Source organism: Mastigoproctus giganteus, chromosome 13 (genome assembly GCF_048544385.1).
Source record: "Mastigoproctus giganteus isolate SK-2022 chromosome 13, ASM4854438v1, whole genome shotgun sequence".
Taxonomy (NCBI): domain Eukaryota; kingdom Metazoa; phylum Arthropoda; class Arachnida; order Uropygi; family Thelyphonidae; genus Mastigoproctus; species Mastigoproctus giganteus.
The window spans coordinates 161,205,183-161,228,239 of NC_143587.1; the positions used below are offsets into that span (position 1 = coordinate 161,205,183).

The following is a 23,057-nucleotide window of genomic DNA, read 5'->3' on the forward strand; positions in this document are numbered from 1 at the left end:
ATTCTAAGCAAGAGGAAGAATTCCAACAACATCGAGCATGCTCAAATCATTCAAGGTTTTATACACCTCAATCAGATCACCTTACAGGTGCCTAGTCTCCACACACTGTAATTTACGAAATTTAAGCCATTCTTCGTAAGAGCAACCCTTTGTTCCATTCACTAATCTTGTTTCCCTTCTCTGTACTCATTCCAACAGCTCTACATCCTTATTAAAATGAGGCCTCCAGACCTGTATACAGTACTCAAGGTGTGGCCTGACCATTGCCTTATATAAGGGGATAATCACCTCCTTATCCCTGCTAGAAACGTTCCTGTCTATCATTGACAAGACACTATGAGCTACTTTTGCAGACCATCTGCACTGCTCAGAAAACTTCATATCTGCCTGCACAATTACCCCAGGTCCTATTCGTTCTCTACCACTGTCAGCGTAGTACCACAGAGTTGATACGTCACTCTGGGGTTGCTGCTTCCCATATGTAGTACTTTACATTTGTCAATGTTAAACTTCAACTTCATTTGCCACCTCTCAGCCCATCTGCTCAACTTTTCTAGATCCTGTCATTAGTGTCCTTAACAACCCTGCCAACCTTTGTATCGTCTGCAAACTGGGACCTTAAGCTTGATATACAATCATCAATATCATTTATAAATACTGAAAAGAACAATAGACCCAATACTGAACCCTGTGGGACTCCACTAATAACATTAGTCCACGATGAACAGTGTCCATTGATTACCACTCTCTGTCTTCTCCCAATTCAATCATCCCTTTATCCATAGCAGTAATTAGCCTTCAATGCCACACTGCTCCAATTTGTGCAGCAGTCTTCCATATGCAACAGTATCAAAAGTCTTTCTAAGATCCAAATATATGATATCAAAGTTATTCCCTGCATCCAGTTCCTTTGTGACCACATCACAGTATCCAAACAGATTGATCAGGCAAGACTTTCCCTTTAGAAAACCATGCTGTGTCCGAGCTATAACTGAAGTCTGGTCTAGATGATCCTGCAGTGCTTCTTTAACCAGGGCCTCCATTAATTTTTCTGGAACAGAAGTTAAACTAACAGGTCTATAATTACTTGTGTTGCCCTTTGATCCTCCTTTGTGAATTGGGGTCACATTTGCACATCTCCAGTCCATGGGTACCTCCCCTGAGTCCAAAGAAGCTCTCATAATTATGGGTAAGGGTTTGCTTACTTCCTTTTTCTGCCTCCTTTAATATAACTGGATAAATCCCATCCACCCCGGGTGCCTTTTTTATGTTTATCTTCAACAATTTCTCCTCCACTTTCCTCTCAGTTATTACAAAATCATCCAGCTCACTGCCAGAGTTTAACTCACCTCTGGCATTCCCCTCCCTGAATAACTCCTCATGAGTGAATGTAGATGCAAAATACTCATTTAGTTTGCTAGCCACCTGAGCAGGATCATCAACAGTTGAACCATTAATATCCAGTGGACCAATCTGATTCTTCCCTTTCCTTCTAGAGTTTACATAGGTAAAGAACTCTTTGTTGTTTTTCTTTGCATCCTTTGCCTGCCTAATCTCCTTTGTGACTTGGTTACAGACCAGCTTATATCTATCATAGGCTTCCATGTCACCCATTAATTTATATGTATCCCATGCATTTTTCTTCTCTGCTACATGTCTCCTTAGTTCATCTGATATACATTTAGGACTAAACCTTGAACAATATTTCTTAGTTGGTATGTAAAGCCTAGTAGCTTCCAAGGTGGAATTTGCTGTTGGTAACATCATCAGTTGATCCCACCATATAGAATTTAAATACTGTGTCAGACCACCGTAGTCACCTTTACAAAAGCAAAAACCCTTCCCTTTACCCCTGATGGTAGTACCTCTTTGAGTAAACCACTTCGGCACACTGCGATCACTGCTACCTAGTGGTTCCTTTATCTGCAGATTCTTAATGCATGAAGAATCACTACTGATAATCAGATCAAGAGTATTACTCCCTCTAGTTGCCTCCCGAACATGCTGTTATAGAAAACAATCATCCAATCATTAGTGCTAATGTGTACAACAATATCACCTATTGTACCCTTAAAAGATATCTGCTCTACAACATCATCAACTTTTGCCCCTAGCAGATATACCATGGTCCTATTCCACCTATCCTTTTTGCACAATATATTTCCCATTTCCCTGACAATTGAGTCACCGACAATAACTAGCTCCTGTGGGACCAGCATATTCTGCCCTTAAGATTGCTGTTGTGTTGGCTGGTGTCGAAGAGTGAACTTTTGCATTAAGTTGGGCAACTGAGAGCTTGCGGGCCATTTAATTCCTCCGAGGGCATCTACCCAGCTCTTCAAACTCTCATAGATGCCCATCAGAACTCTGAGTTGGCACCTAATTTCTTCACATTCTCTGCACATACAGAGACATCCTCCATGGCTAGATCATGTCCTGTTCAAGATAGATCTGCAAACATGTCGCATTTTGCACATTTTTTTAGACTTTGATGCATTGGAGAATCGCCCTCTTTGGTGCTCCCCCAAACCACAGCACTTTCATTACTTTGTACACATTGCTTTGCTGCTCTAGTCTCAGGCATGATTTCCGTTTAAATACAAATTAATTAACAATAAAAATTAAAAGGATTTATAAATTTAATTGATTAATTGCCAATACTATACTAAGCTACATAATTACATGTAACTGAGAGCACCAAACATGTTCCTTTTGGGAGTGTCATAAGCTTATGTGTATGGTTTCTCACCTCCCAGATTCTAGTATTTTCTTTATTTACCAGTCCATTCACATAAAAGTTCTCTCACTGAAAATCAGATGGAGGATTAACCCTCTCTGTTGTCATTATTTGCAATAGTTCACAATAGCATATCAACTGAGTAAAAATAAGTGATTATTGCAACATGTATTGCCAAACATTTAATAAGTAGATGGTACTCTAGCCATTTTTACTTGTGCTGTGTTTACTTCATTCATTTATTAACTCCACTTTAACAGTCCTGGTTTTGGACCCATTAAAAAAAAAAATCCAACATGCTAATAAAAAGTAGCAGCAGCATGGAAAGAAGGTAAGGCATCAAATGTGAATAGAGCTTGAAGAAAACTATTATATAATTTCCAGATTGCCTTGGACTGGGAGAACCAATATATAATATTAAAAAAAAAAAACATTGTGAAGATAGCAAAAAGTCCAGTTTAAATAATGTTGAGGAGGCTAATTTTCATGAATTACATGCTGAAGATTTGACAGCCAAAGAACTTGAAGACTAAAGAATATAATGCAATGGTAAAGAGATGCTAATGCTACAGCCTGACCAAATTAATACCAATCAAGAACATGATAGAAGCTTTTACCCATTTAAAAATTTCGCCTTTCTCGGCAAAGGTAGCTTTGCCGAGAAAGGCGAAGGCACTTAATTCTGCTGCAAAGGAGAAGCAGAATTAGGAGAAACATAAAAAAAAGTATCCAAGTGCTACCAGCTATTGTGCAAAGAGAAGAAGGAGAAAAAGGAGAAGAGTAGCTGGTAGCACTTGGATTTTATGTTTTGTGGTTTCAGTCTTCTCTGATTAGTTGCTGTTATGTCATTTGTGCAAAATGAACTTCTTCCCTATTGCTGCTCTTGCTGCTGTCATATTTAAAATTATTATTCACTTAACAACTGATTTCCAAGGAACCCAATCCTGTTCTTAAAAAGGTATATCTAATGCTTTCAACTTAGACCACCGTTTTCATTCTGTGCTTGCCTTAATACATTAAAAATAAACTTCATTTATAGGCTTACAATGTGAGTGGTAAAGTGAATTTTGTAGTTATTTTGGGATTATCCTGTAATAATTTATTCTCTGATTTTGAGATCAAAAATTAAATGAATTTTGATTTTTAGAAGCTGAATGGATCAGATCCATCATCTCACAGACCCCCATTGCTCTTTCTACAAATGAAAAATAAACAAGAAAACTTGGACCCAAAACATGTAAGCATTTTTTAAATTATTTATTTTTTATATATTAAAGTTATATAATTTTTTTAAATAAAAATCTTAAGCACAAATTTATTAGAACCTATAGTACTTAGTACCATGCATGGGCTGAAGGTTGAGAAGATAAAAGAAGATACTTGTTGACATTATACTTGACTTTCTGTAGATTGTAATTTTCAGGAAATGTGTATGAAGGGAGATTATTCTAGGACACGGAAGTTGAATGAATAAATGAGGAAGAAGAAAAGTTGGTTCTATGAGTTTGGCCAGTAAAAGGATATTGACTGGTTCTATATCTATAGAAAAGACATGCAGCACCAACAGAACATCTATAAGACAGAGAGTGGAGAGACTCTGTGAGATGAGTCATTAATTACCTTAACTGCCCTCTTTTGAATGGAATAAAGAAGCCTGAAGAGGTTTTGAGAGCACTGCCCCAGATGTGTGAACAATATTCCATGATAGGGCAGATTTGCAATTTGTGCAGAGTGAACAGCTGTTTGGAAGAAAAGTAATGCGCTGAGAGCGAAAGAGAAAACCCAGTTTTTTTCATTGCAAAGGAAGCAATATATACCAAGAGAGATTAGAAGTCATGTATATGATCCTACCTAGAATCAGCTGGAGATGAGCATAGGAGCAGAAGAATACTTTTTGCGAGATATAAGACAGGACTGGGTTTCAGAAGGATTGAAATTAACTAAGTTGCCTTTGCTCCCACTGGAAAATTACATAGCATTTAAAGAATAAGTAGTGGTCAGCATTCAAGGAATTGGTAGCAGTGGAGTAGCCAGGATTTTTTGTCAGCAGGTACATTCACAAAAAAAGGTGCCAATTGCCTAATACTAACCTACCTGTTATTTTTTGTTTTAAATAAGAGGTGCCTCAATATCTGTATATGCCTGTATTACAAAAAATTATATTAAATATGTAAATAATAACAACAAACTATTTTATAAGTGATTATTTTATTAATATATTTAGTAAGTACTTTTAAGTTTTTTATCATTACATACATATGATATCATATACAGCATGTATAAAATATAAGAAATACTTATATTACATGAAAAAAAACATGAAATATACAAAAGGCAGAAAGTTTTAAATAAAAAAAAATTATTTAAACTTTTTTCCATTATTTTTTTTTTCATACTTGAGAACTTTTAAGTTGTTTTTCCTCATTATTTTTATTAATGGGTATTAATGAAGTGAGATTGAAATATTGATGATAATAATAATAATATATTTAATAACAATCACAACATTAATACAATACACCAGGGGTTCTTAACCTGTTGCTCGTGAGCACCTTTGCTTATACTAAAAAAGGCACCTCCATAGCCAGGTTGGAAGGAGCAGCAGTGCGTAGCACACGCTTCTTGATTAGACCGGGGTTCAAGCCCATCACCACCAAATATGGAGGATGCGAAAGGTCAAGGAATGACCACCGCATATCCCGGAGCAATATGGCTTTAGTTGTTAATGCTCCTAAAAACCAAATAACAAACAAACAAAGACCAAATACAGAGGATGCAGAAAGGTCAGGGAATGACCACCGCATATTCCGGAGCAATATGGCCTTAGTTGCTAATGCTCCTAAAAACCAAATAACATAACTAACAAGCTTATACTAAAAAATTTTAAAAATTAAAGATATCAACTTTCTGCAATAATCTACAAAAATCCATACCATTCTTCATTAGAAAATCCCTTCTTTTATTTGATTGGAAGAAAATTATATATTTTGTATCGTTTTAATCTCTAAAACGGTCAAAGTTTGATACTTTGATGGTATTCCTAAAATCTTTTCTTATTAATTATTGTCGATTTGACATTTATTTAGTAAGAAAAATTTTTACAAAATACTTTGTTGAGAGTATAATCATTTTTGCCATAGTGACGGTACAGACAGAGGATACTGCCTCATGCAATTCTCAGTTTCTAGTTAGAACAGGTTTCGTTCAGTTGCACTGCTGTAATAGGTACTGTATATGTGCTGACTTTTTAAAGGTGATGAAAGTGTTAAAGTAAGAAATCTTTTGATTTTGTGTGCAAATGCTTAAATGTGTTTTAACAGATTTAACTAAAGTTACTAAATCCTTTCAAAATGGATAAGTTTTTAAAAATAAATCGAAAAGAACATAATAAGGAAAAAAATGATGCCTTAACACTACCTTTACAGTTGTCCGATTAAACCTACACATTTCAAATGCAAAGAAACAAAAAATTAAAAAGTATGTTCTTCAGTCCTATTGGGAATATGATTATTTGGTAATAGATAATGGTAGTGTAACTGGTGTAATTTGCTTATTAGAATTAGCATTAGTTGAGGCATATGATGCAGGAAAGCAAGCTTATATAGCATCAGCCAAAAAAAAAAAAAAACTTATGTCAAGCGTGTTTGGTTGGCTATCAGAAGACGAATTGTGAAAGACATTACCAAATATGCCATAGGAATTTTCATGAAGCTTTTCCCAAATTTAGTGATATTAGAAAAGCTAAACTTCAAGAAGAAAAAAAAGAAACTTGAAAGACAGAAATATATTTTAAATTTAGGTCAAGCTAATAGTAGTAAACTGTTAGCGAATGAAGTTTCATTTATTTTATCAAATATAATTGCAAAGAATTCATTGCCTTACACTAGGGGAGAAATAATAAAAAGTTGTGGTGTCATTATTAGAAGTGCTTGCTAGCATCTTACCAGGAAAAACAGAAAGCTACCTTGATTAGCTCTGCCAAAAATATTTCTTTGAGTAATAATACAGTTTCAAATCGAGTTCATAAAATAGCAGATGTAATATTTAGTGAATTATTAGGTAGAATCGAAAGTTGTGTATTTTTTCACTGGCACTTGAGGAGTGGACTGACATTTCAGGCATATCACCACTCACGTGCTTTGTTCATTTGATTCAACATGATTGCAGCTGTGAAGATTTTTTGGCTATTTTGCCACTTACTGGTCATACAACTGGGAAAGATGTATATGATGCACTTATGAAATTCCTCACAGTGCACAAAATTGATCTGAGTAAACTTGTATCAATTGTTACCAATGGTGCACCTTCCATTATAGGTAAAAACAAAGGCCTTATTGCATATCTCTCAAGCCTGAAGCTATGAGAGAGTCTAGACTATGTATAAATATAGTGCAAGTGCATCAGAAATACATAGCTATATCTGAATAAATCAGAATATCAGTAAAACGGCATCGTTTTAAGTTATATTTAAGTTACTTCATCATATTGTGAATACCTTCACGAGTTGTTTTGCCATCATATTGTGAATACCTTGCACTACTTCGAATAAGTAACGCTTCACCTAAGGAGAAGACTAATGTTACTTATTCTCAGATGGATACCACCATCCAGACGGTACCGTTTCAGGGCTATTTTGTATTTGTGTGGGATAATAACTCGACTATCCAGTTGTACCTATTAGACTTTGAAAAGCAAAAAGGTAGAGGGAAAGTAATAGTAAGAGTGGAAGAGGAAAAGAAATGGTGTAGAAGAATGAAAGGGACAGTAACTCCTTCAACTCACACCACTCAAAAACTCCTCAAATAGGCAACACTTCCCCAGTGGAGAAGGCTGTTGTTACCTATTCTTGGAAACTCTGGAGATCATCAGGCTCCCCCTGGTGCCGTTTCAGGGCTATTTTGTATTTGTGTGGGATAATAACTCGACTATCCAGTTGTCCCTATTAGACTTAGAAAAGCAAAAAGGTAAAGGGAAAGTAATAGTAGGAGTGGAAGAGTAAAAGAAATGGTGTAGAAGAATGAAAGGGACAGTAACTCCTTCAACTCGCACTACTCAAAAACTCCTCGAATAGGCAACGCTTCCCCAGTGAAGAAGGCTGTTGTTGCCTATTCTTGGAAACTTCGGACATCATCAGGCTCCCCCTGGTGCCGTTTCAGGGCTGTTTGTATATGTGGGATAATAACTCGACTATCCACTTGTCCCTATTAGACTTAGAAAAGCAAAAAGGTAGAGGGAAAGTAATAGTAGGAGTGGAAGAAGAAAAGAAACGGTGTAGAAGAATGAAAGGGACAGTAACTCCTTCAACTCACCACCCAAAAACTCATAATAAACTCCTCGAATAGGCAACGAAGCGTTGCCTATTTGAGGTGGAAGGTAACAACAGCCTTCCCCAGTGGAGAAGGCTGTTGTTACCTATTCTTGGAAACTCCGGACATCATCAGGCTCCCCCTGGTGCCGTTTCAGGGCTATTTGGCCCTTCTTCGGTGGGTGGGTAGGTACCCGAGTGATGCAATGATGGCAAAACAGTTATGAAGTATAACTCCACAATATAAGAGATGCCTGATGGTGTATCATGTATTTAGACTCTAAAGCATTTAGGGCATAAGCCTCAAGCTATGGGAGAGTCTAGACTATGTATAAATATAGTTCAAGTGCATCAGAAATACATAACTATATCTGAATAAATATCAGAATATTAGTAAAATGGCATCGTTTAAATTTGGCGCCTCCGTAGCCAGGTGGGAAGGAGCAGCAGTGCGTAGCATATGCTTCTTGATTAGACTGGGGTTCTAGCCCGTCACCACCAAATACTGAGGATGCAGAAAGGTCAGGGAATGACCACCGCATATCCCGGAGCAATATGGCCTTAGTTGCTAATGCTCCAAATAATAACAACAACAACCTCGTTTAAGTTATATCTCATATTTGAATACCTTCACAACAATTTGCCATGATATTGCACTACTTCGAATAAGTAACACTTCTCCTAAGGAGAAGACTGTTACTTATTCTCAGATGGATACCACCACCACCCAGACCAGACGGCACCGTTTCAGGACTATCTCTCATATTGTGGAGTTATACTTCATAACTGTTTTGCCATCATTGCATCACTCGGGTACCTATTCACTCACCTAAGAAGGGCCAAATAACCCTGAAACGGTGCCGTCTGGGTGGTGGTATCCATCTGAGAATAAGTAACATTAGTCTTCTCCTTAGGTGAACCGTTACTTATTCGAAGTAGTGCAATATCATGGCAACTCGTTGTGAAGGTATTCACAATATGAAATATAACTTAAAACGATGCCGTTTTACTAATATTCTGATTTATTCAGATATAGCTATGTATTTCTGATGCACTTGCACTATATTTATACATAGTCTTATTGCTTATCTTAATAGAGATGAAAGGATACCTAATTTTGTGCCTTATCACTGTTTGATTCATATTGAGGCCTTGTGTTCACAAATGAAAGATCAAAAAGAAATTATAGGACATCTCGAAGTCATTGTTAAAGTCATCAACCATGTTATTTCTAAATCCCTAAATAAGCGACTTCTAAAAATATTTTTGGAAGATCTTTAAGCACCACATTCTGATCTTATTACCCATATACAACCCCAGGGGTTCACATCTGGTGAGTATGGGCTTGGCAAACCCAGGAACCTGAGCCGGATATCATCATCCTTCTCTTTCTTGGTGATTCCTCTCTCTCTCTCTCTCTCTCTCTCTCTCTCTCTCTCTCTCTCTCTCTCTCTCTCTCTCTCTCTCTCTCTCTCACACACACACACACACACACACACACACACACACACACACACGGTAACTCGAGAAATTTTTTTGGCTGGTGCAGCATAAGACTCAGGCTTCCTTGCATCACATGACTAATAATAATAATAATATAGAGGTTCATTGGCTCAGTCATGAAAAGCTGCTCTTCAGAATTTGGGAGGTGTTTGAAGAACTAAAAGCTTTTCTAATAGCAAGCAATAAAGAAAACCTTTTTAATGAAATCTTTACCGAAGATTTCAAAATTACACTTTCATTCATGGTTGACATCTTCAGCCATTTAAATGAGTTAAATTTGAAGCTACAAGGAAAAGGTAAATTTTGTGGTAGTTTTATACGAGGAGATTATTGCATTTGAGAAAAAACTTTAAGTGTTTCAGAATCAAGTTTTAAAAGGAAATTTGCTTCATTTTCCTACTCTTAAAAAATGTCTGGAGGAAACTGCTGGGGAGTGCTCAATGTTTGTAATGAATGTAGTCAAAGACCTTAGTGACCAATTCCAAGAAAGATTTGAATATTTGAAAGAGCACCTCCCAAAATTAACGATAAATTACAGAAATTTTGAAATCAGTAACTTAGAACAAATTTTCACTCAAAATGAAGTACCACCTGCCATGTTAGAACTTGTTGATATGCAGTCATCTTTAGCTCTGAAATATCTTTTCCAACACAAAACTATTTTAAAATTCTGGAGTTCTTCCAACTGCAAAAAATTTCCTTCTGCTTTTTTCATTAATGAACAATATCAAAAACAAAAAAAAAGGACAAGATTGTTCACATTTGGAAGAAAATTTGCGATTATCTCTTCATAATGGAGAAACTGATTTCAAAGGTTTGGCATTGTCTCTTCAAAGTCAAGGTACACACTGATAAGGTAATAAATATTAGTGCCCAAAATATTTAATTGAGAAATCTAATTCTTGTATGCATAATACAGTTAAAAATTACTTACAAAATGCATTTTTATCTTTAAGCAAAAAAAATTATATTTTAATATATGGTGCTTGCACGTATTGTAAGCTGAAAAATTTTCCTTGCTTAAAGCAAAAGGTTAAGAACCCCTGCAATACACTAAACACAAAAGCAAATGATGTTAGCAAGTGTATTAATAATCATTAAAGACAGTGTATGATGCATGTAATTTAATTGTAAAGAACAACGAATTATAGATATAAAAGTTAATATTTTTAAAAACATTGAATAAACACTTAAGTAAGTTATACAATGTATATCGCAGTATTACTTTTCTAAAAAAGTATCAGGAGGTACAAAGAAGGTCATTGATATCATATACTTGGATTCAGGAAAGCTGTTGATAGAGTTGCATATAAAATACTGCTGCACAAATTGGAGCAATGTGGAATTGAGGGCAAGTTACTGCTTTGGATAAAGGGATGGTTGAGTAGGAGAACTCAGAGAGTGGTTAAAAATGGACATTGCTCTTTGTGGACTAATGTTAGTGAAGTTCCACTGAGTTCAGTGCTGGGCCTTTTGTTGTTTTCTGTGATTAATAATGATATCGATGAAGGTATATCAGGCTTAATGTCTAAGTTTGGAGTAATACAAAGGTTGGTAGGGTAGCTAATGAGATTAATGAAGGTATTCTGTTGTAACAAGTTCTAGAAAAATTAAGCAGATGGGCTGAGAAATGGCAGTTGAAGTTTAACATCGATAAATACAAGGTACTGCATATGGGTAGCAGTAATCCCAGAGTAATGTACCAACTCTGTGAGTACCTGCCCGGCAACCCAAAGGTCGCGGGTTCGATTCCCGCCTCGGGCTTGGATCAAAGTACTGCAAAAACCTTGGGAGGTGCAATATGGCCACAGAAGCCGATGCGCCAACAACTACCAAATCAAAAAAAAAAAAAAAAAAAAAACCAACTCTGTGGTACTACACTCAGGGTAGAGGGAAATGCTGGCCTAGCAGACTGGCTGCTAGGCCAGCTTATGGGGTTTGGTCAGTGATATATCCAAATTTTGCTAGCAGGGATAAGGAGGTGATTATCCCATTGTATAAGGAAATGGTCAGGCTGTATCTTGAGCACTGCATACAGGTCCGGTAGCCTTATTTTAGGAAGGATATAGAGCTGCTGGAATGGCTATAGAGAAGGGCAATGAGACTGGTGAGGGGAAACAAAGGGGTGCTAAAGAAAGGCTTCAGTTCTGCAAATTGCAGCATCTGAAGACTAGGCACCTGTGATGTGTCTAAGGATTTAAATGGTTTGAGCAAACTCAACTCAGATTATGCACTTGAGGTGGAATAAATTCAACTTTTGGAAAGACAATTGCATCATAGATGTGGAGAAGTTTCCCTTCAGCCAGCAGGTGGTTGATTGCTGAAACAGGCATCTGTTGTCGTGAGGGTGAGTGGTTTGAATGGGTTCAGGGAGGAACTGGACAAACCATTTGGGGGGGGGGGGAGTGATGGAGAGATGAAATAGGGTTTTTTTCGCTGATGCTGTCCAAGCTTGCTTTCTTGCATCATTTGCCATTACTAATGCTAATGTATCTGCTGATCTTACCCTGGCTATGCCACTATTTGGTTGTGGATATTTGAGAAGTTGAAGCTGTTTTTGCAGGACAAATTTTCTCATACTGGAATGAAGAATGCAATGTGCTGTCATCAGCAAAACTATGGGTAGGATTTCCTGTCAATGGAAGAAAGTCATTAATATACAAGAGGAAAAGAGTGTGAGAAAGAATAAACCTTGGGAAACACCAGCATTAGTAGAGAAGTTAGAAGACAGAGAGCCATCTACCATCTACCATCACCCACAGTGAACAGTCAGAAACAACTGGATACCCAATTAAAAAATGGTTGGCAAACCATAAGATGGAAGCTTATTTAAAAGACCTCTATGCCAAACACAATCAAAAGCCTTTGAAATGTCAAGAGCTACTGCTTGACTTTAACTAAACTTTTCCATTGAATTTGTCCATAGATGGGTAATATATGCTAGAATATCACCAGTGGCTTGACACTGACGGAATCCATAATGGCGATCATTGATCAGATGGAAGGTTTCTAGATAGTTTCAAGAGCTGGCAGTTAATTGATTTCTCTATTACTTTAAAAAGAGAAGAAGTAGGTACAATGGGACAATAATTGGATGGGAGGAATTTGGCACCTTTTATAGGAACTGGCTGGATATGAGCAAATTTCCAAGCAGAAGGAAAAACATCTTTGGATTAAGAAAGTGAAAAAAAGGCTTCAGGAGCACAGGTTTTGTGAACAAGTAGAGAAATACGATCAGAACTCGGAGCTTTCCTAGCATCAAGACTGATCAAAATCCGTCTAACATCCTTTTTGATGGAAGAACACAGGAGGCATTGAATGGTTTTTGATTTTTGATTTGGTAATTGTTGACGCATCGGCTTCTGTGGCCATATTGCACCTCCCAAGGTTTTTGCAGTACTTTGATCCAAGCCCGAGGCGGGAATCGAACCCGCGACCTTTTGGTTGCCGAGCAGGTACTTTACCCACTCGGCTAGCTCGGTCGGCGGCATTGAATGGAGTGCACTGGGAATGGTATGAGGTGATTTAATAAGATCATCAATACACGAGTTGAAGAAAAATAGGATGCTAGCAGGCCAACTTTATCTTTGGCTGAAGTGGCAATAGAACTGTCTGGTTTTGACAGAGGTGGAAGTTGTGGCCAATAGCTTTGGCAAGAGACCAGAATGCTTGGCTACCATTTGGACAAGAAGCAAGTTTTCTACTCTTAGCCTGTTCTAAATCTAGTTTGGAGTGATTAATAATAACTGCTTTACAATTTTTCGAAAACTTTGGTGTAGGCAGAAAATGAAACTGAAGATTTGGAAACAAGCCAATTACGATATGCAGCTTCTTCTCTTAAACAGCCCTAGGGCACATTAATTAGGAAACCAAGGTTTAGATAAAGGACAAGATTTTAAGGCAGAGTGTGGAATAAAGTATTCCATCCTTATAAGAATAATTTCACTGATACAATCTGAGCAAACGTTGACACTAGATTTGAAACAGTAATTTGACCAAGGAAAAGAAATCTTGCAGGTTATCCCATTTTGCAATCTTGTAATGTCAAACAACACAAGGTTGAGAATGACCATGAGAGAAAGGTTCTATTGGAAAAGACCATCGCCAAGGTGATTAGAGGTCCACTCACCTCGACCGTGTACTTAGACCTGTTGTTTGTGAGAAAAAGATCATGTGTGTTGGCTGTGTGGTTAGGATTATCTGGTATTCTGATAGGTAAATGAGCAATCTGTACAAGATCATTAGTAATTGCAAAACCCTCAGCATCTCGACCAACTGGGTCCATGTGACTAGAAAATGAAAGCCATGTGGAGTTGTGAACATTAAAATAACCAAGCAAAATTACCTTACTGTTGGGAAAGTTGGACTGGAGAAAATCAAGTTTCAAAGAAAAAAGTCAAAGATTTCCAAGTGATTAGTGGAGTTGAGAGAACAATAGAGGCAACAGATGAGTTTGACAGAATGTGGTAGAGAGATTTTAAGCCAGAGAAGGTCGAAAAGAGGAGATTCTCAGTTACTAAGTCTCTGTCAGGGAATATCAGATTTGACATACGTTCAAAATCTAGTTCGGACTGATTAATATTAACTGCTTTACAATTGTTGCGAGCTTTGGTGTAGGCAAAAAATGAACCTAGAAATGGAAACAAGCCAATTGTGATATGCAACATTCTTCTCTTGAACAGCCTTAGCACATCTATTGGAAAACCAAGGTTTAGATAAATGACGACATTTTAAGATGGAGTGTGGAATAAAGGATTTCATTCCAACAAGAATAATTTCACTGACACAATCTGAGTAAACATTGACATCAGAAGATTTGAAACAGTAATCCAATCAAGGGGAAGCAGAAAAGAAATCTTGCAGATCATCCCATTTTGCATTCTTGTAATGCCAAACAACATGAGGTTGAGAATGGCCATGAGAGAAAGGCTCCATTGAAGGAGAGACTATCACCAAGTTGTAACTTGATCTGATGTGCATAGAGGACCACTCACCTCAACTGTGTACTTGTTTATGAGGAACAAATCAAGCATATTGGCTGCATGGTTAGGATTATCTGGTATTCTGATAGGTAAATGAACATCTGTGCAAGGTCATTAGTAATTGCAAAAGCTTCAGTATCACAACCAGCTGGGTCCGTGTAACTAGAAGATGGAAGTCAGCTGGAGTTGTGAACATTAAAATCACCAAGGAAAATTATCTCAATGTTAGGAAAGTTGGACTGGAGAAAGCCAAGTTTCAAAGTGTGGTAGTCAAAGAGTTCCAAGTGATTAGTGAAGTTGGGAGAACGATAGAGGTAACAGATGAATTTAATAGAATGTGATAGGGAGATTTTAAGCCAGGAAGATCCCAAATTACTAAGTCTCTGACAGGAAATATCGGAATGGACATATGCACAAGTACCACCTTTGAAGTGAATAATTCAGACAACTGAGGTGAGCTTTGGTTGAATCAACCAATAACTGGGTTTGATTCTGTCAGAAAAAGTACATGGGGTTTGGCAGTCTGTAAGTGAGCGCCTCCGTAGCCAGGTGGGAAGGAGCAGCAGTGCGTAGCACGCGCTTCTTGATCAGACCGGGGTTCGAGCCCGTCACCACCAAATACCGAGAATGCGGAAAGGCCAGGGAATGACCACTGCATATCTCGGAGCAATATGGCCTTAGTTGCTAATGCTCCTAAAAAACCAAATAACAACAGCAGTCTGTAAGTGGAAATAGACATCGCTGAGATCAGTTGCTAATGCTCCTAAAAAACCAAATAACAACAGCAGTCTGTAAGTGGAAATAGACATCGCTGAGATCAGAATTGAGACCAGAACTGCGACCATGTATATTTGTGAAATGAATGAGGAAGTGTTAGGGAGGTTTAAATCTTCTCAGATAAGTTTGTTGTATTACTTTGACAGTTCATGGTATATTCAGAAGTAAGAAAAGGTAACCAGCACCGCCACTAGGAAGATGAATTTGCCAAAATTAGCGATGTATTGGTTCCAAATAGATTATTTAGATGGAAATGTATGAAATAGCAAAAAAACTTTTGAGTGTTTCACTCAGTAATTCAATAATACACTATTACAGTCGTTATTTAGCTAAAGTTGATAATTAGATTAGAAAGAAGTGGCTAAAAAGGACTAATCTCACATCTGGAAGTAGCAACACAAAAAAATTAAAAAATTTTTTTTTTGAAGAGAGGGTCAAGTTTGCATGTAGATATTTTGGAATAAGTCTTTGCCTTATTCCAAAGTGCTGCAATTGCACTATCTCTGCAGGATTCTAGCTGTTGTGTTTCTTGAAACAGTAATATATTTTCAATTTCTTTTTATCATTTTCTCTCTTTAGAATTTTTTTTTTTTCAGCTGTTTAATTATAACATGATTACAGGTAGCACCTCAGAAGTATAATCATTTTGAAATTTTCAGCAAAATTCACATGTGGTACAGTGTTAGTTGTAATTGTTAAGCATTTTTTATATTCCCCCCCCCTCGTAGAGTAACTCACACGCTGTTTATTTTCAGGTGGCTAGTTTGTTATCTCGTTATGGAGACATGGATGTGAAACCTGTATCGAAGAGAGAAGCATTAATCGCTGCCAGTAGTTATGCATGGTAAGTAATTATTTTATCAGATCTTGATTCATAAGGTACAGATGATGTAGATAGTATTATCATCTACCAAAATATACTTTTCAAATTAACTCATTCTGCATTGTAATCAATGTGTTTTATATTTTATTGAAATACATAATTAAAACCTTGGTTTCTTTGGGATTTTAAATATAATTCTTGTGTATGCATTAGCCATGCACGATAAACATGAGATTTATTTAGCAGTATACTAAAAGATAATTGTAATACCTATTCATGTCTGTTTTAATTATGATTATTGATGGGCCCCTCAATTTAAGTGCTTCGAGGGCATCCACCCTGTCCTTCAAGCTCTCATATAGGCCCGTAACAACGTGGAGTTGGTGCCTGATTTCCTCACACTCCTTACATTGCGTGCGCACGCACGCACACACACACACACACACACACACACATAAAGACATTCAATATCATGCAATATCATGTCCCGTTACTGACTGCTCCACAAACATCAAACAAGCAGTACATTTCAAAAGGCTGTGATTCAGAGGACAACTGCCCCCCCCCCCTCAGTTTTGCCCTGAGCCACAGCACTCTCATTAGCTTGAGCCTTTTGCTTTGCTGCTCTAGTCTGAATCATGATTTCAATTCAATTTCAAATTAAATTTCAATTACAATACAAAAATATGAAACCCTAAACTTATATCCGAATGCAGTTATAACACTATATATATTTCAGTATCGAGTATTATCTCTGAGTGGCATTATATGACTTTCATGTCTCCTTTCAAGTTATATGTATTAATTTATAATGTTATGTTTGTAAAATCTAGGTCATTATATGTATTTAATTTTAAAAAATATAATTTAATTGACAATTAAATTTAATAAGATTAATAAGTTTTACTGATTAATTGATAATACTATACTATACTAAGCTAACAGATTTCTAATACAGTGCTATGTGTTTCGCTTTCTAGTTTTACATTAAACCTTACGCTATCTAGCTTGGGATGTACGTTATGTGTAACAATGGCAGCAAGTTACGAACGTTAAATTTATGGACACTAAGTATCAATTAACTACCAAAATAGCTATCTAAATTCAAAATAAACCAAGGAACTTTACTAGGTCTATAAGCTACTTATAGAAAATAATTAAGTCAATAAAACAGCTAAATATAATTAAAAACTTAGAATTCGCCGGAACTGCAAAATCTTGTCTAATATGTTGATTGGATACTCTTACCGATACTAAGTAATAACCTACAAAAATCTCTATCTAAGTTCAAATTAAATTAAATATCGTAACTAGGAATATAAAGCTGCTTCTAGAAAATAAATTAATATGCCAATTTAAGTCAATAAAACAGCAAAATTTAAGAAAAACTTCTCTATTGACTGGGGTGCCTCCATAGCCAGGTGGGCAGGAGCAGCAGTACGTAGCACATGCTTCTTGATTAGACCGGGGTTCAAGCCCATGACCACCAAATATGGAGGATGCAGAAAGGTCAGGGAATGACTACCGCATATGGCCTTAGTTGCTAATGCTCTTAAAAAAAAAAAAACCAAAAATCTATTGGCTGGAGCTGTAAAAACTTAGCCCGCATGCAGCCACTGTAGTATGAGGTAGATAAAATATTTTGTTTTTGAAATGATACAGTTTTAAAGGAATTGAACCACCTCGATTGCCCTTAAACTGTCTATGGCTACTTTTTTTTTGGGAACTCACTTTTTACCTCTTCTTAGGCCTATGGGGGATAGAAGATTCACTAGAAACAGTAAGTTCTCGAAATGTAGCTATAAATAGTTTGTGTTTGGCATTGAGGTGATTCAATTCCTTTAAAATTGTATGATTTCGATAATAAAATTCCTAATCTACTATGTGATATAATAAGGTGTGTTTGTGAATTCATCAATTCACTAAATATGAAAAGTTAATTTCGTACTTTGACAGGCATTTTCTACAAGGTCTGGATTCTATATTTTGCCGGAAAATCATCATTCTTCTTTTTCTTAGTAATTCTCTCTCTCTCTCTCTCTCGTGGTAATTCAGAATTTTTTTTTTTTGGCTGGTGCAGCATAAGCCTCGGCCTTCCTTGCACTTGCATATGGCTAATAATAATAACCTATATAATATTATAAAAGTATGCGTATATAATATTATTCATAAAATAAATTCCACCTTCTCAGAATTAGACCTGTCTAAATGAATGCCCGTGCTCGGAAAAGTTGGGATCACCGGTGTATGGGACTTTTATAGTTGTGCAGGGCAGTGGTGTATTTGGACTGGAATGCACCGGAATGACGTTCCAGTACTTTTTTCTAAATGTCATAATAGAAAAATCATTAAATTTATACACCTAATATTATGAAACAATGGCATAATCAAAGGGGAGGGCAAAATATCTGTTTTACTCATTGCTACTAAAAATACATATATTAATAGTAATCTTTAAAATTAATAGATTTATTTAAAAACAAAACTATAAGTTTCGCAATGAAACTTGAATGTTTCTTACTAAAGTGCAATGTGTTAGATAAAGAGATGCAACCAATGAGATATACTTTGATGCGTGCGAACGCTGCATTTTGATTCACCATGAGCTGAATGCTAGAACTAGTTATTCTATGAACCATGAGTCTGAAGTCTGATTCAATTACTGTACAGTCAATGTGGCATTATCATATAGACTGTGTATAAAGCCTTGAATGATTTGAGCATGCTCAATGCTGATGGGATTCTTCCTCTAGCTCAGAATAATCACCTGAGAGGGCATAAATTCAAATTGAGGAAAGACAGATGTAGGATAGGCGTGCGGAAATTTGCCTTTAGCCAGCGGGTGGTTGGTTGGTGGAACAGACTTCCATCCCATGTCGTGGAAGTTGATAGCCTAAATAAGTTTAAGGCTCAGCTGGACAGGTATTTTGAACGAACAGAGGGGTGAAGTGGAAGTGGGTTTTTTTTTTTTTTTTTGGCTGATGCTGCATAAGCTTGCTTTCTTTCATCGTATGCCTCTACTAATGCCATACTTCTGGAGAACGCTCCTGTACAATTTTTTTTTAGCAATACACTTCTAGTGCAGAGATAGTGTTAGCGGGATTAACAATGACTACGAATTGTCTGTAGCGATTAGTTAAGGTTTGTTTGCTGAGTGGTGATTCTCGGTGATTTTTTTTTTTTTTAAGTTATTATACTAAGCGTTCCTTGCCAAAAACTGGCTTGCCCACCATATCATACAATATACATAAATGGATGCTTGATGATATAAAGAACCCCCCCCACCCCGGATTCAAGATAGTCACATGTCGAACAAAAGGAATTATAGTATGGGGATGTAATGAGTGGCCATTCAAAAAATTGATTAGTGAATGGCTGCCCTCATGGTAGCCATTCACGAAGCGATTTTTTGAAATTGTGCTGATCTGGCCTTTCTCCAGTAGTTAAATAAACATTTATTGCAACAGGATTGTTTTCAGTCAGATACAATTAATGTGGTCACAGTTTCTTTTCAATCTTGATATGCTTCCCTGCCTGGTATGTGCCTACTTTAAACGTTGAACACTTATAAGAATTGATTTGTTTCCTATTGAACATGGCTGGGATATGTTGAAACAGCAACTTAGAGCTGTGCTTCAAACTATAGCAAGTGTTCCGATTCAGTCAACCCATGTCATGGAAGAATATTCCCTAACAGGAAGAAATTGGACAAGGTCCTTTTTCACTCGATGCTCTGACGCATAACACCTTACATTGCTGCCATAGTGAGTACAGGTGACCCCTGCTTAACGCTGATAATTTGTTCCAGAAAAACAGAGCGCTAAGTGAATCCGCGCTAAGCGAGCACCGCATTCCCATAAGGTAACATATGTATTTGTGAGTTAGCATTACCATTAGTAGAGGCATTTGATGCAAAAAGCAAGCTTATGCAGCATCAGCCAAAAAAAAAAATAAATAAATAAATAAATAAAAAATAACCACTTCAACTTCACCCTTCTGTTCGTTCGAAATACCTGTCCAGCTGAGCCTTAAACTTATTTAGGCTATCAACTTCCATGACAAGGGATGCAAGTCTGTTCCACCAACCAACCACCCGCTGGCTAAAGGCAAATTTCTGCACGTCTATCCTACATCTGTCTTTCCTCAATTTGAATTTATGCCCTCTCAGGTGATTATTCTGAGCAAGAGGAAGAATCCCATCAGCATTGAGCATGCTCAAACCATTCAAGGCTTTATACACCTCTATCAGATCACCTCGCTGGTACCTAGTCTCCAGACACTGTAATTTTCAAAACTTAAGCCTTTCTTCTTAAGAGCACCCCTTTGTCCCATTCACCAATCTTGTTGCCCTTCTCTGTACTCGTTCCAGCAGCTCTACATCCTTCTTAAAATGAGGCCTCCAGGCCTGTATACAGTACTCTAGGTGTGGCCTGACCATTCCCTTATACAAGGGAATAATCACCTCCTTATCCCTGCTAGAAAAATTCCTATATATCATTGACAATACACCATGAGCTACTCTTGCCGCCCATCTGCACTGCTCAAAGAACTTCATATCTGCCTGCACAACCACCTCCAGGTCCCTTTCATTCTCTACCACTGTCAGTGTAGTACCACAGAGTTGATACATTGCTCTGGGGTTGCTGTTTCCCATATGTAGTACTTTACATTTGTCAATGTTAAACTTCATTTGCCACCTCTCAGCCCATCTGCTCAACCTTTCCAGATCCTGTTGCAGCAGCATAGTGTCAGTAGTGCCCTTGGCAACCCAGCCAACCTTCGTATCGTCTGCAAACTTGGACATTAAGCTTGATATACCATCATCAATATCATTTATAAATACAGAAAACAATAATGGACCCAATACTGAACCCTGAGGGACTCCACTAATAACATTAGTCCACGATGAGCAGTGTCCATTGATTACCACTCTCTGTCTTCTCCCCCTCAACCACCCCTTTATCCATTGCAGCAATTTGCCTCCAATGCCACACTGCTCCAATTTGTGCAGCAGTCTTCCATGTGCAACAGTATCAAAAGCCTTTCTAAGATCCAAGTATATAATATCAAAGTTATGCCCTGCATCCAGTTCTTTTGTGACTGCATCATAGTATCCAATCAAATTGGTCAAGCAAGACTTCCCCTTAACAAAACCATGCTGTGTCCGAGCTATAACTGAAGTCTTGTCTAGATTATCCTGCAGTGCTTCTTTAACCAGTGCCTCCATTAATTTTCCGGGAACAGAAGTTAAACTCACAGGTCTATAATTACTTGTGTCAGGCTTTGATCCTCCTTTGTCAATTGGGGTCACATTTGCACATCTCCAGTCCATGGGTACCTCCCCTGAGTCCAAGGAAGCTCTCATAATTATGGCTAAGGGTTTGCTTACTTCCTTTGCCTCTTCCTTTAATATAACTGGATAGATCCCATCCACCCCAGGTGCCTTTCTTGTGTTTATCTTCAACAATTTCTCCTCCACTTTACTCTCAGTTATTACAAGATTCTCTAGCTTACTGCCCGAGTTGAATACACCTCTGGTATTCCCCTCGCTGAATCACTCCTCATGTGTGAATGTCAATGCAAAATATTCATTTAGTTTGTTAGCTACCTGAGCAGGATCATCAACAGTTGACCCATCGATATCAAGTGGACTAATCTGATTCATCCCCTTCCTTCTAGAGTTTACATAAGTAAAGAACTCTTTGCTGTTTTTCTTTGCATCCCTTGCCAAACATTTCTGGTAATCTGCCTTCGCCTGCCTAACCTCCTTTGTAACTTGGTTGCAGATCAACTTGTATCTATCATAGGCTTCTGTGTCACTTGTTAATTTGTATATATCCCATGCATTTTTCTTCTCTGCCATATGCCTCATTAGTTCATGTGACATCCATTTAGGCCTAAACCTTGACCAATATTTCTTAGTTGGTATGGAAAGCCTAGTAGCTTCCAAGATAAGTTCTTTGAATGCTTCCCATTTTGAATTTGCTGTTGGTAGCATCATCAGTTGGTCCCACTGTATAGAATTTAAATACTGCCTCAATCCATCGTAGTCGCCTTTACGAAAGGAATAACCCTTCCCTTTACCCCTAATGGTAGTTACTGCTTTGAGTAAATCCCACTTCAGCACACTGTGATCACTGCCACCTAGTGGTTCATTTATCTGAAGATTCTTAATGCATGAAGAATCACTACTGATAATCAAATCAAGATTATTTCTCCCTCTAATTGCCTCCCGAACATGCTGATGTAGAAAACAATCATCCAGTAAATCCACAAAAGCCTTGCTAGTGTGTGAATGACCAGCCCCAAATTCCAGTCACTATCTGCGAAATTAAAATCCCCCATTATAAGACTCTCTGATTTACTGGCCCACTCTATTTCCCTGTACAGTTTCTTATTATACTCATCAGAGTCATTAGGCCTATAGCACACTCTTACTCTCAATTTTGATCTCCGAATGCTTATGTCACACCAAACTGACTCGACACTGCACTGTCCAGCGATGTCGACTGGCTTCACTTCCTTGGATTTTATGTATTTCTTAACTAATAGCATAACCCCTCCTCCCTTCCTATCCTGTCTGTCCTTTCTGTAGACATTGTACTCCCCAAATTCCAGTTCTGCATTCCTTATATCTGTGTGACACCACGTCTCTGAAATCACAACAATATCTGTCTTTGATGTTTTGAGCAGTACCTCAAATTTATTTACTAAACTCCTAGCATTGGGGTACACACAAGTATACATGCAACTGTTCTTTTTCTTAGCTACCCTAACACAACCCATGTGTTCACTTGTACCCCAATGATTCCCAGCAGTATCTGAAATATCCTGCATCTAATTTTCCAGGCTGCTGCTCATTCCAAATGAAGCAATGCAAGAATCACTTTCACCTCTGCCAGTGGCTGCTGTTAATCTATTAATCCTTGT

General features: G+C 37.4%; 1 protein-coding gene across 1 annotated transcript in view; it reads left to right on the forward strand.

The window, feature by feature from the left end:
- The window catches only part of LOC150076556 (pre-piRNA 3'-exonuclease trimmer-like), a 242,892-nt gene that overhangs the window by 177,898 nt on the left and 41,937 nt on the right, over positions 1 to 23,057 (forward strand). Inside the window, exons 11-12 of the mRNA XM_090387382.1 lie at positions 3,885 to 3,974; positions 16,060 to 16,148. Of these exons, the coding sequence (XP_090243508.1) occupies positions 3,885 to 3,974; positions 16,060 to 16,148 (179 nt within the window). The remainder of the gene's footprint in view (positions 1 to 3,884; positions 3,975 to 16,059; positions 16,149 to 23,057) is intronic.